Source organism: Bufo gargarizans, chromosome 3, assembly GCF_014858855.1.
Source record: "Bufo gargarizans isolate SCDJY-AF-19 chromosome 3, ASM1485885v1, whole genome shotgun sequence".
Taxonomy (NCBI): Eukaryota; Metazoa; Chordata; class Amphibia; order Anura; family Bufonidae; genus Bufo; species Bufo gargarizans.
This window is the reverse complement of record NC_058082.1, coordinates 289801771-289814692: the sequence shown is the minus strand read 5'-3', so window position 1 is coordinate 289814692 and position 12922 is coordinate 289801771. Positions and strand designations below refer to the sequence as shown.

At 43.8% G+C, this 12922-nt stretch overlaps 1 protein-coding gene across 2 annotated transcripts in view; it reads left to right on the top strand.

Annotated features, from left to right (window-relative positions):
* Positions 1-1403: 1403 nt before the first annotated feature.
* BRIP1 (BRCA1 interacting helicase 1) overlaps positions 1404-12922 on the top strand; it is a 298550-nt gene continuing 287031 nt past the window's right edge. For both annotated transcript variants that reach the window (XM_044285209.1, XM_044285208.1), the window contains exons 1-2: positions 1404-1471; positions 6604-6701. In XM_044285209.1, the coding sequence (XP_044141144.1) occupies positions 6609-6701 (93 nt within the window). In that variant the 5' untranslated portion in view covers positions 1404-1471; positions 6604-6608. The remainder of the gene's footprint in view (positions 1472-6603; positions 6702-12922) is intronic.

Below are 12922 nucleotides of genomic sequence, written 5' to 3'. Positions count from 1 at the left end.
CCCATAAAAAATGCAATAGTGTGGAGATTCTGGTACGACCACACACCTTTTTTTTCCCGGAGGTTTTGAGGCAGATTTGCCTGCTGGATTTTCAGTCAGAAATGGATCCAGCAGGAAAGAGAAGTGTAAGGCTAGGTCTACACGACGACATGTGTCGCGTGACAGATAGGGCACAACTACACTGCAACATTTGTCGCACGACAATTTTTATGATGATAGTCTATGGTGTTGCAATGCGACATGCTGCGACCGAAAAATCGTCGCGTCCCAGCATGTCGCATTGCGACACCATAAACTAGCATTATAAAAATTGTCGTGCGACAAATGTCGTCGTGTAGACCTAGCCTAAATCCTTCCTTTATATTTCCGATTGCTTTCAAATCCACTTCTGACTTTGGCCTCAAAACCTCCTCCAAAAACACTCCCCTGAGGGGATGTTCACACAAAGTTTTGTACAGTCTTCTGCTGTCAGTACGGGAGCACCAAAATTCTGCCAGCAGCTGCGTCCTGTCTGCCTCGGGTACATCTTAATGGGAAGCAGCTCTGAGGATCGTGGAGCGGTGGCTTATAGCCATGGCTGCGCGGAGAGGGGACATGTCCATTCTTGGTGCAGACCTAAGGCCAGGGCTACATGACGACACGTGTCACACAGTTTTTGTAATGATAGTCAACGGTGTCGCACTGCAACGTGACAGTCGCACAAAGTACATCCTAGTTGGATTTTTGTGCGAATGTCACAGTGCGACACCATTGTAGCCAGGGGCGTAGCTATAGGGGGTGCAGAGGTAGCAGTCACTACCGGGCCCAGGAGCCTGAGGGGGCCCAAATACCCTTGTGCTGCATAAGAAGACACACAAAGCACTGAGGGAAGGGGGGCCCAAGTCTAACTCTTGCACCAGGGCCCATGAGCCTTTAGCTACGCCCCTGATTGTAGCCCTAGTGTTGCCTCTCATTGAGATGAATGGGAAGCAGAAAAAAATACAGCCACTGGTGGGTTTTCTGTGAAATTTTGGCGCCGTAAAACAGATCCTTAGATGCAATTTTTCCCACACAAAATCAGCGCCCTGTGCAGCAGTCATTTCAGGGGTTGCCCAAAAATTTTAATTATCTCAACTATAGATAACCAATAACAGGGCAACCCCATGAGGTAAAAATGTTAACGGCTTGCTCCACAGATTAAGCTATCAGCATGATAACCGGGAGGAAATGTGCCCACATAACCCACACAATGCAGCCGTTCCCGCGCGTTTTTGTTTCACCCAGTGAGCCAGTGTCAGCCAACCAGGGGCCGCCTCCCTCAGTCCTTCGCTATAGAGTGTGGCATAGCTATTGGTTCATTGAAAGCGGAACGTCTATTGGCTGCGAGACAAGAAGTGGGCGGGGTGTATTAGACCCGGGAAGAATCGTGTAGTGTTGCTCGGTTCCGGGTTGTCTAGTGCAGTGAACGGGTGCAGTGCGACGTCTGTCAGAGGTATGACACCCTGCGTCTGTCAGGCATCGCTTTGACGATAGTTCTGTTAACCATTGCAGTGCCAGCCCATCTGTGGAGGCCACATACCGGCAGCTGTATTTATGTGGCATGTTCTACTAATACCACGCAGCATCCTTGCATCTACAGGACCAGCTCAGCGATTCACCAGCCTGTGGAGTATTATAAAGCTAATGGACATCTCTCAAAACGAGTGCAAAAGGAAAGTGGTTGTTACTCATGGCAACCAGTTGTTTAGCCGCTTTCATTTTCTAAATCGCTTTTGAGAAATGAGAGCTGGAGTCTGATTGGTGACATGAGACACCACTCTGCTGTTCCTCTGCACTTGTTTTGACAATCCTTGACAGAAATCTGTTACTGTCCCTCACATTTACTTTCACACTTGCATTGTTTGATTCCGGCAGGCAGTTCCGTTGCCTGAACTACCTGCCTGATCAGGCAAACTGTATGCAAACGCATGTCATTTTTACCGACTGATCAGTCTGAAAAATGCCTGATCAGTCAGAAAATGCATTACAATACCGGATCAGTTTTTCCAGTGTCCAGGCAAAACGGATTCGGTATATATTTTTTTCTTCACATTTTTAAAAGGTCTGCGCATGCACAGACCGGAATACCTGATCCGTCAATGCTGCAATTTGAATGATGGATCCGGCACTAATACATTCCTATGGAAAAAAAACTCTGGATCTGGCATTCAGGCAAGTGTTCAGTTTTTTCGGCCGGAAATAAAACCGCAGCATGCTGATCAGTCCTGATCAGTCAAAAAGACTGAACTGAAGACATCCTGATGCATCCTAAACCGATTGTTCTCCATTCAGAATGCATGGGGATAAAACTGATCAGTTCTTTTCCGGTATTGAGCCCCTAGGGCGGAACTCTATGCCGGAAAAGAAAAACGCTAGTGTGAAAGTACCCGGAGCGTGTGGACACCTACTACAGTGGAAAGTGTAGAAGGAAGGGACATGTCTAACATATTTTGAAATCTTTGTATGATTCCTCTTGAATGATGGGCAGCCAGATACTTGGAAAATCTGAAGTGTGATCTTTCCCTGAGGTATCTGCCATTTAGCGTGTCATGGAACATAGCAATTGAGGTGTCTGTTTGGGAGCCAGAGCTACATTTTGTGGAGGAAGCTCAGGAGCCGGAGCTAGGTTTAGTCGAGGGAAGCCCGGGAGCCGGAGCTAGGTTTAGTCGAGGGAAGCCCGGGAGCCAGAGCTAGATTTAGCCGAAGGAAGCCCGGGAGCCAGAGCTAGATTTAGTCGAGGGAAGCCCGGGAGCCAGAGCTAGATTTAGCCGAGGGAAGCCCGGGAGCCAGAGCTAGATTTAGCCGAGGGAAGCCCGGGAGCCAGAGCTAGATTTAGCCGAGGGAAGCCCGGGAGCCAGAGCTAGATTTAGCCGAGGGAAGCTCGGGAGCCAGAGCTAGATTTAGCAGAGGAAGCTGTAATTGGGTTTATGGACAGGGATTGACTCGATGAAAAAATCCTAAGGCCTCATTCAAATTTCCATTTGTCACTGACATGTGCTATCCCCATTTTCCAAGGACAGCACACATACCCATTGATTTTAAAGGGAACCTGTCACCAAAAAAACGGATACTAAACTGTTAATAGTACCTTATAGTGCTGCAGAGTAGTTTCCTAACTACTCTGCAGCACTATAAGGTACTATTAACAGTTTAGTATCCGTTTTTTTGGTGACAGGTTCCCTTTAATATGTCTGTTCACATATGATTATTTTTGTTACTGACCATGGATCATTGATAAAATCCTGGAGCCATCCACTACTTTGATCCATGATGCGGACCAAACATGCCTATTATAATCTATGGGTCTGTGAAAAAACACGGACACAACACAGATGGCATCCGTGCGGAGTCCGTTTTTCACTCACCACTGATGGGAGATGCTTTGTAGTGTCTGTTGAATACGGATGACACGCGTAGGCCCAAAAATAGACACACGGTTCCTTCGCCAACATCTTCAAAGATTGAACCAAGGACTAATTTTTTTCACAGATGTTAAATGGACATGGAAATGTGAACAAGGCCTTACGGGGCATTCATACTAACTTATTTTTGGACCGCATCAGATCTGCATTTTTTTGCGGTTCGAATGCGGACCCATTAATTTCAGTGGGGCCACAAAAGATGCGAACACCACACTGTGTACTATCTGCATTCATATGTGCGTTCCGCAGCCCTGCAAAAAAGATAAGCATGTCCTAATTCTGCCCGTTTTGCTGACAAGAATAGGCATTTCTAACAAAGGGCGGGACGTGTGGCAGGCGCAGCACTATGAAGTGCCTTTTACGCTGTGGCATTAGAAGAATTTTGGTATCTCTGACTTTTAGTCTAACCAGACTGTCTATTACTCCTGTAATTCTTCTAGCGCCGTTCTATGGAAACAGTAGGTTTAAAGAGCACACCAAATGCTTGAAATAACTTCTTTATTAACTTCAACATTTCTTCATATATAACACTGCCTCCTCCGTAGCAGATAGTCCATGTACATAACACGTGTTGAAAAAGATATCACAAAATGGCGGTATGATTAAGGTGGTGGTTCTTTTCAAGTAAATAGGCCACAGCACTGTTTTTAATAGAAGGCAAGGGTGGGTGAACGTCCGGGTTGTGTTCTGTAGCTCCACCTCAAGAACTGTAGGTATCACACAAATATTTAGACATTACTCCTTAAGTGATGATAATTAATGGTTTTATTTCACTTCATATTATTTCAGCCGGAGTAAGTGGTATATCAGTTGCTGCTGATATACCACTTACCCTGGCTGAAATAAAACCATTAATTATCATCACTTAAGGAGTGCTGGCTAAATATTTGTAAGATGGTGGTTCAACTATTCAATCTTGTCATTCAACATAAAATGGTGGATATATTTCTCTCTTGAGTATTTGTACTCTCACTTTAAGGGAGCATTAACACGACCGTGTTTTTCTTCTGTGTCCATTCTGCAATTTTTGCAGACAATGCACGGACCCATTAATTTCTATGGGTCCGCAAAATTGCGGAATGCCTTTCATTGTCATCCGTGTGCTGTCCGTTCCGTGTGTCCGTTCCTTTTATTTTAGAACATATCCTATACTTGGCTGCAAATTGCGGTCCGTGGCCCCATAGAAGTCATTGGGTCCGTAAAAAACGGATAGCACACGGAAATGCATCCGTATGTCATCCGTTTTTTGCGGAACCCTGGACTGAAAACATTCTAGGAAATCCCATTTCAGTTTTTTGCGGACCGTGAAAACGGATGACACACAGAAGCACCGCGTCCGTGTTATACGGAATACACGTATCCGTGATTTGCAGACCGCAAAACCAACACGGTCGTGTGAATGCTCCCTAAGTTATTTAAGCACTTTATGATCTATTTGAGATGTATATCTGAGGTCTAACTAATAGTTCACTTGCTGAATTTGGTCGCAATTTACAGTATGCAGTTAGCAGTAACCATTTACAGATTGGTTGAGTATGATCTGGTATGGTTGTATGCAATTTTGATTGCAATATGGAATTTGAATTTGTATGTGAACTTTGTGGTTTGCAATTGGTGGAACTGTAAGTAAACACACATATAACAGGTCCAGTATACAGTTATAATCCCTACATTAACAATAGGAACATTATATAACTGTTCTAAATACCTATTTTGGCCTCTCTGCTACCATAAAACACAGCTCTTAGTGGAGTGAATGTCTGTTCAGCTTCTCTATCTGGTGAATAATTATTACAGCAGCTCCTGCTAGGGAATTTCCCGCACAAGCTGTGTGTGAGGCTGGCTGTAATTGGTCAAAACTCCTCGGCTGTGTGAGGCTAACTAGGATTGGTCAAGACTCCTGCCCAGCAACAACAGTTTAACTCTATGCTTTCTGTTGTTTCTGCTGTGTCATTGAGGTTACCTTACATTATATAATGAATATTAATGGCATATTATCTTTTCTGCTTCTGTGAACACAAAATATAACAGTTATACATGAAGTCACTGTAAATAACTCTGCTTTTGTCTTTAACACACAAACATAATACAGTTCCTAATTTTATTGGCAGGTCTAGCTGTAAAAACACACAAGCTATATTAGCAACCTAGGACAGGTCTTAGCAGGAAGTTCTGATGCGCAAAATACGGATACAGTCGTGTGAATGCCCCCTAAGGGAGAGAGCCAAACGTAGAGCAGCCAGCTCTTTACATTACACCCAGACTTCAGTGGTGAGAACTGTTCACAGCTTGTCAATTAACTTCTATGGAGAGAGTTGCGGAAGTAAATGAGTGAACAGAGGTCTTAAGGCCACCCTCATTCGGCGCAGGCGTTTTGAGAGAAGGACGCTCGCTTCCTCAGCACTTCCTCAGTGCGCTGGTGCCGATGACATCTTCTCTTTCGGGTTTAGAGGTGACATCATCGGCGCGCCGAATGAGGTGCAGGTGCGGGATTTGAATTGCAGACAGGGCCAGTTGGAGGAGGAGAGCGCTCCCTGGCCCTGTCAATCAGCAGGAGGAGGGGACTTTTTTTGGAAGGAGAATGCGGCTGCTACCAGCAAGTAGACGCCCTACTTGCTGGTAGAGAGGTAATTTACATATTATAAAAGTGCCGTTTTTAAAGAAACTAGCCAACAGAAAAGGGTAAGAGCCCTATATATTGAAAAATCGCAGTATAAGGATTTTAATTAGCCTAAAAAAAAATATATGACTTTTGGGGGGGGTGACAGAAGCCCTTTAATACTAACTTCTACAAACCTATGAATGCAGAATCAAACTAATATGAAAAGTTGTTATTCTAAAAATCTTCATCTACTTGCATATTATAAGTTATACCAGCAAGAATTTGTCTTTATGTAGAAAACTATGATTTAAATCAAGCCTTACTGACTAGTGATTTAAATCGTGATTTAAATCAGTTTGATTTAAACCAAATCCACCCTGGTCACACTATCTATGGATTTCCATCAAACAGTCTGAAATTGATTTCTGTTGTAAAATATATTGTCTTTGAGAAGTCCTGTAGAGTAGGTTATCCGCTCAGTCTCCTGCTGCCAGTATTTGTGGGAGCCCATATTATGTTACAGGATTTTTTAAACGTTTTTTCTACTTTAAATCCTTCTAGGTAAGATGTCATCCACGTGTTCAGAATATACAATTGGTGGAGTGAAGATTGTGTTCCCATGCAAGGCCTATCCTTCCCAACTTGCTATGATGAATGCAGTAAGTATTTTGTCATTGTTAATAATAATATATTCTCTATTATACGTATATACCGTATTTTTCGCCCTATAAGACACACCGGCCCGTAAGATGCACCTAGGTTTTAAAGGAGGACAATAAGAAAAACATATTTTTAATTAGACCTCAGGTCAGACCACCAATCAAACCCCCAATGTTAATCAGACCTCAGGTAACAGCCCCAATCAGACCCCCAATGTTAATAAGACCCCAACAAGACCTCAGATCAGGACTCCCGATCAGACCTCCGCTCAGACCCCAATGTGAATGATTCCCAATCAGACCTCAGATAAGAGCCCCATGCCTCTCTTCAGCCCCCAGCAGCCCCCATTGCCTCTCATATTAGCCCCCAGCAGCCCCCATTGCCTCATATCAGCCCACAGTATCCCTACATTGCTCCAGATCATGCCCCATATTGCCCCAGATCATCCCCCAGCAGCCCCAGATCGCCCCAAATCACCCCCAGCAGCCCCATATTGCCTCAGATCAACCCCCCAGCAGCCCCATATTGCCTCATGTTTTATAAAATAAAATACCCACTTACCTCTCCTGCTCCTGGACACCGCCGCTCCTCTCCTTCAGCACGATCTTCTTCCTCCTTCTGTTGGCTGTGCTGTGAACTGGTGCGCACAGTGTGAGGTCACAGAGCGCCCTCACGCTGTGTGCAGCCACTGCACAGCCGACAGCCGAGGACCAGGAAGTGGTTAGTACAGAGCCTTTACCGCTTCATGGTCCTCAGGTACCAATGAGCGCTTCCATAATGGAAGTGCCCATTAGTATTCACCCCATAAGATGCAGGGGCATTTTCCCCCCACTTTTGGGGGAAAAAATGTGTCTTATGGGGCGAATACGGTATATATATATTTTTCTTTTGTTCATATTTCCAGGTGGACCCAACTGTTACACATGGTAGACAGTGAATGTTCCCTAATAATACCCTATGTGATCTGATCTACCTTTTGGTTAAAAAAAGACATAAAGGAAAGCAAATTCTCCCAAACCTGATGTGCGGGGGACCTTACGATTTACATCTTGTGTTAAAAGTGTCTTTTTGTGTGGTATATGATTAAATGGTATTTCCCACAATTGACATTTATCACCTATGCCCAGGGCAGTTGATAATTGTCTGATCCCTGGGACCCCTATAATCCCTGGGATGTGGACCCAAAGACCCTATTGCTCTTCACTGCATGACCACAGTGAAGAGGAATTTTAATGGAGCTCCAGTTAAACATGAGTGATGATTGTGACTGATGAAGATGAATACACTGCTCGGGCAGATTATCGCTAACGAGATGCACTTTAGTGATAATCTGTCTATGACAAGGTGCCCATTTTTACCCCATAAATGAGCGTTTGTGTGGACACCTAAATCATTGTTTGCTGGCAGCAAATCGTGCCGTCTAAACAACGCTCTGCTGCTAGCAAACAGTGATTCTGTATGGGGACGAACAATAACATTAGCAATCATTCCTCTCCATACTGTGTAGGAGTTGCCTTTTCGGGGCAACTTGAGGCTGTTCAGAACAACTTTACTCTGGGCTGATATCAGTCTGCCGGGACAAACCATCGGCATTACCGTTTTGTTTTCCTAGTCGGTATTGAATGGTAAAATTGAAAGGTTGTAATGACAGGCTGCAGCGCAATAACCGACCATTGTCCCCAGAGACACGGTTTAGCCAGACAAGAGGATAATGGTCTGTGAGGAGTGTAAATTCTTGACCATATAAGTAGGGGGTTAGTCTCTTTAGGGCCCAGACCAGGGCCAAACACTCCTTTTTCACCGCGACAGAACTGACCTCTCGTGGTAGGATCTTTCTACTGATGTAGGCAACAGTATATTCCTCGCAGGAATGATTTTAAAGCGTCCCACACGTAGTAAATATGGGTGGAGCAAATATTTAGCTACCAGAACTCTTTAATCTCTTTAGTTATATTTTCTTGCTCTCTAACAAAGTTCATCCAATGTGGATTCAGTCTAAATCCCCTCAACTTCTGAATGGCATCCCTCTCTTTAACCATCAGTAAAATAGGAGAATGGTCAGAAATACTATGAGCTTCGTATTTCATTCGATATATTATATCAAGGAGCTCCGGACTAGATAGTGCTATATCAATCCCTGACATCGCTGCATATGAGCGGCTAAAACGCGAGCATGCTCATTTATCGCCATATAAATGTCTTCATATATCTATTAATGCTATTTCCTGACAGGCTCTATATAATAGTGTTGGCCCTCCTAGATTAACCTTTCTTTTAGATGAAGTTCTATCTTTCTCTGGGTTCATAACATTATTAAAATCCCCCATAACTAGAATCGGACACCTGGCCTTATAACTTACGAAATCGGCCAGGCAAGACATAACATATAGAGAGAAGGGTGGAGGTATGTATACAAAAGCAAGGATGCAGACCATCCCATTCTGTCGGCAATGTAAAAATACAAATATTCTTTATCAATCCTCTGACCTAACGGAACCTAATCTACCCCCTTGTGCACGTATACACTTACTCCACAGGAGTTGGCTAAGAAGCAAGAATGATATTCATATTGAGCCCATTTCTTTTTCATAAAGTCCACCTTCTCTGGGGACACATGTGTTTCTATAAGGCCCACTATGGCGGGCAAATATTTGATGACAAGGTCAAAAACAATGGTCCTTTTAATTCCATCCCCCAAGCCACATAGGTTCCACGCAATAACTCTGTGTGGGTTACCCTCCACTTAGTCAATCAAGTGCTCCTTGACCATTCGGACAGCCATTTCAAATGCATTCCATTCTTGGTGGCTCCCGAGACAATGTGCACCCACTCCCTGGTCCATAAGGTAGATCAGCCTCACAAACCTCTTACAATCCACTCTCCCCCCGCACTACGCCCCCATGTAACACACAATAGACCTCTTCAAGTGCCTATCCCCTTATGGTCAACCTATTCCAAGACCTCTTCAGATCTTACAAAGAAGTGCGCCTGGTCCTGATATATTATTCTCAGTTTAGTGGGATATATTATAGAATATTTAATCTTTGCAAAATACAATCTTTTCTTTAACTCTCTGAACTCTCTTCAATTATTCTGCATTTCCCTTGAGAATCAGGATAAATATCTATTCTATTGCCAATGTACTCTAAGGCTCCATTCACACGTCCGCAACGTGTTTTGCGAAGTCGCGGATCCGCAGATCCGCAAAACACGGATAGCGGCAATGTGCGTTCCGCATTTTGCCGGCACTAATAGAATATGCCTGTTCTTGTCCGCAATTGCGGAAAAGAATAGGACATGTTCTATTTTTTTGCGGAACGGAAGTGCGGATCGAAATTGCAGATGTGTGAATGGAGCCTAAGACCTGCAGGTCTCTCTCTTACTAGATCCCTTTGAGCAGAGCATCCTTACCAAAAGTGCTTTAGGTGGGCTCCCCCCCCATCCCTGGTATCCTGTGTGCCCTCTCAACTGCATACTATGGAGATAGATTTTCGGAGCCGAATACCTCTATCAACCACTTTTGGATAAATCCTGCCGGATCCTCTTTTTCGGCCCCTTCTGGAAAGCCCACAAAGCGGAGGTTTGATCTGCGAGACCTATCCTCTAGCTCCGTGAGCTTCTCCCGAAGTGATTTTCTATCTACATCTATTACGTCCACTCTAGTATTTATTCTGTCTACCTTCTTCTTCATATCTCTAGCAGATACCTGTAAATCTTTAACCTTTTCACATATCTTATTCATCTCCTCTTTAATCAAGGAAAGATCAGATTTAGGGGAGGCAGTTTTTGCTGTCAGATCTCCTAAGGATTGATTGGACCGATGTACAGCATCTAAAATGTCCATCAGCTTCTTGTCAATCAAATAAATCCTATCCTCCATCCTCTCTTTTTTTCTTGGACTTCTCCCCCTCTTTCCCAGGAGTCCTCTACTGTCTGTGGATCTCCACCATCAACCCTTATATCTTTATTCCCCTTCTGCGCCATATCACTGAGCGAGAAATATTTTCCCTTTAAAACATAATGTTTAATTATTATTATTATTATTAAAATCTCACTTAAATTGCATTAATACAACAATAAAAATAGACAATTTTGCCTAGGATTAGTGTAATCAAATCAAGTTGTAGATATATCCCCACCATGTGGTTACTCACGGTATTGTTGACCAAGGGCAAATATTTGCATCGACAGGAGTACAAGTCCCCAAATATATGATGGTTTCTCCTTGATGATCAATGGATACGTCTTGTCGGACTTAGCTGCAAGCACTCATCTAATAGCAGGATCATCTTTTCCAGCGCCACCGAGCATGACGAATATGGTCCCCTGATGAACCTCTTCATTTCAAAGGAGAAACGCGTCGAGATGAAAAACTTTTTAATTTTTTCCTAGGATTACCACCATCATTCATAAGTCTCTTACCTGGACACTTAACTTTTTGTTGTACCAAGCTGTGGGATCACTAACATCAACACCTGTCAGCCTCCACTATTTGGGAACTTGGCAGGTAGGGATATCACAATAGGAAACAGCCACCGAGAAGTGGGGCCGCCCCTTTCAGAGCGATCAGTCCGCTTGTAGGCAGGGCAAGCATAGCCGGTAGGGATAGTTTCCCACACTGCCTATCAGCGGACTTGTACACATTTTTAATAAAAACTGTTAAATTGGTCCTGTCTCCCTGAAATACAATCAAGACTCTTCAGGAACACTAAAGTCCGACAAGACGATATTCACTCTGTATCCATTGATCATCAATGAGAAACCATCATATATTTGGGGACTTGTACTCCTGTCGATGCAAATATTTGCCCTTGGTCAACAATACCGCGAGTAGCCACATGGTGGTGATATATCTACAAAATTATCTATTTTTGTTGTTGTATTAATGCAATTTAAGTGGGATTTTTAATAATAATAATAGTAATAATAATAATGAAACGTTATGTTTTGTAGGGTAAATATTTCTTGCTCAGTGATATAGCTCCTTGATAAACCCCTACAGGTATCCTTTATTGTGTCAGTGATTTTCCCTTCTGCGCCATCCTCATTTTAGGTTGGGGGGATTTCAGAAATGTATCCATCTTTGTTATCGGGCTATTCCCTCCGGCCCCTTTAGGAGAGACCGTCCCCAGAGATTTCCTATTATGTGCCTTGTGTGGCATAATAGTTTTTTTGTTTGTTATTTTGTGTTTTTTAATAATAATAAATAACTGGATAAATCAGTGAGTGTGGTACTTATTCATAGAAAGGCGGCAACATATAAACCCTTGGCCTGAAGAGGAGCTTCGGGTCAAGCAATATATCTCAACCCAACATCTCCAACCCTACAAAGTTAAAATTATAAACAGATTACACCATTTATAAGATATAAATGTGCCATGTCAAATTAATCACATATGATTAGTGAGCAGGATACTTCCCGTGCCATTATTATATGAGAGTCCCAAGTGCAATAGAGTTTTATAGACACCTGATGGTTGAGTGATCCCAAGGTGTGTATCTGTATACTCAGGAACCAGGAGAGATAGTCAGATAGCTCCAAAATACGTTAATATGACCAGGCAGTCATATCTGTCACAGCAGAATACCCTGAGGTCTCAGAGGGTACGATCAAAGTCAGACAAGCCCTGAAACAGACGTAAGTACAAACGAGGAGCAACCTTGAGCTCCAAGTATCTCCGCACGGGGATCCAGCCTGCTCCCACACTGGAGCACGACCCAAACTCCTCCACCCTTGATAGGCCGTCTGTCCCCACGTCCAGCCGGGACTCCCGATACGGGACTGACCTTGAAAAGGACACAAGGAGTGCAAGGAGATACAGGGTAAGGGGAGCCAATTATGAGCTGCGCTCAAAAAGAAAAGCCAAGGCACAGTACTCATGCGCCCCCGAACAGCTCACTAGCCAAACAACCACGTGCTTCATCTGAAGGAGTTGAAGATCACTCATCCCGGCTCTCAGCAGGCGCGAACAGAAGGTTCACCGGAGTACTATGGCTTCTTCCACACGGTGAGCTTTAGATCCAAACCACCAAGATGGGGGATCCTCCCTGGTCGTAAGGTGGCATTCACTTCCAGCCTGGTAAGCAGCTTGAGAGGTCCTCCAAAAAAACACAATATATCTCCTTTTTTTGCGTGGGTTTCCTTTGGGTACTCCAGTTTTCTCTCACACTCCAAAGACATATTGATAGTGAACTTAGATTGTGAGCCCCATTGGGGGCA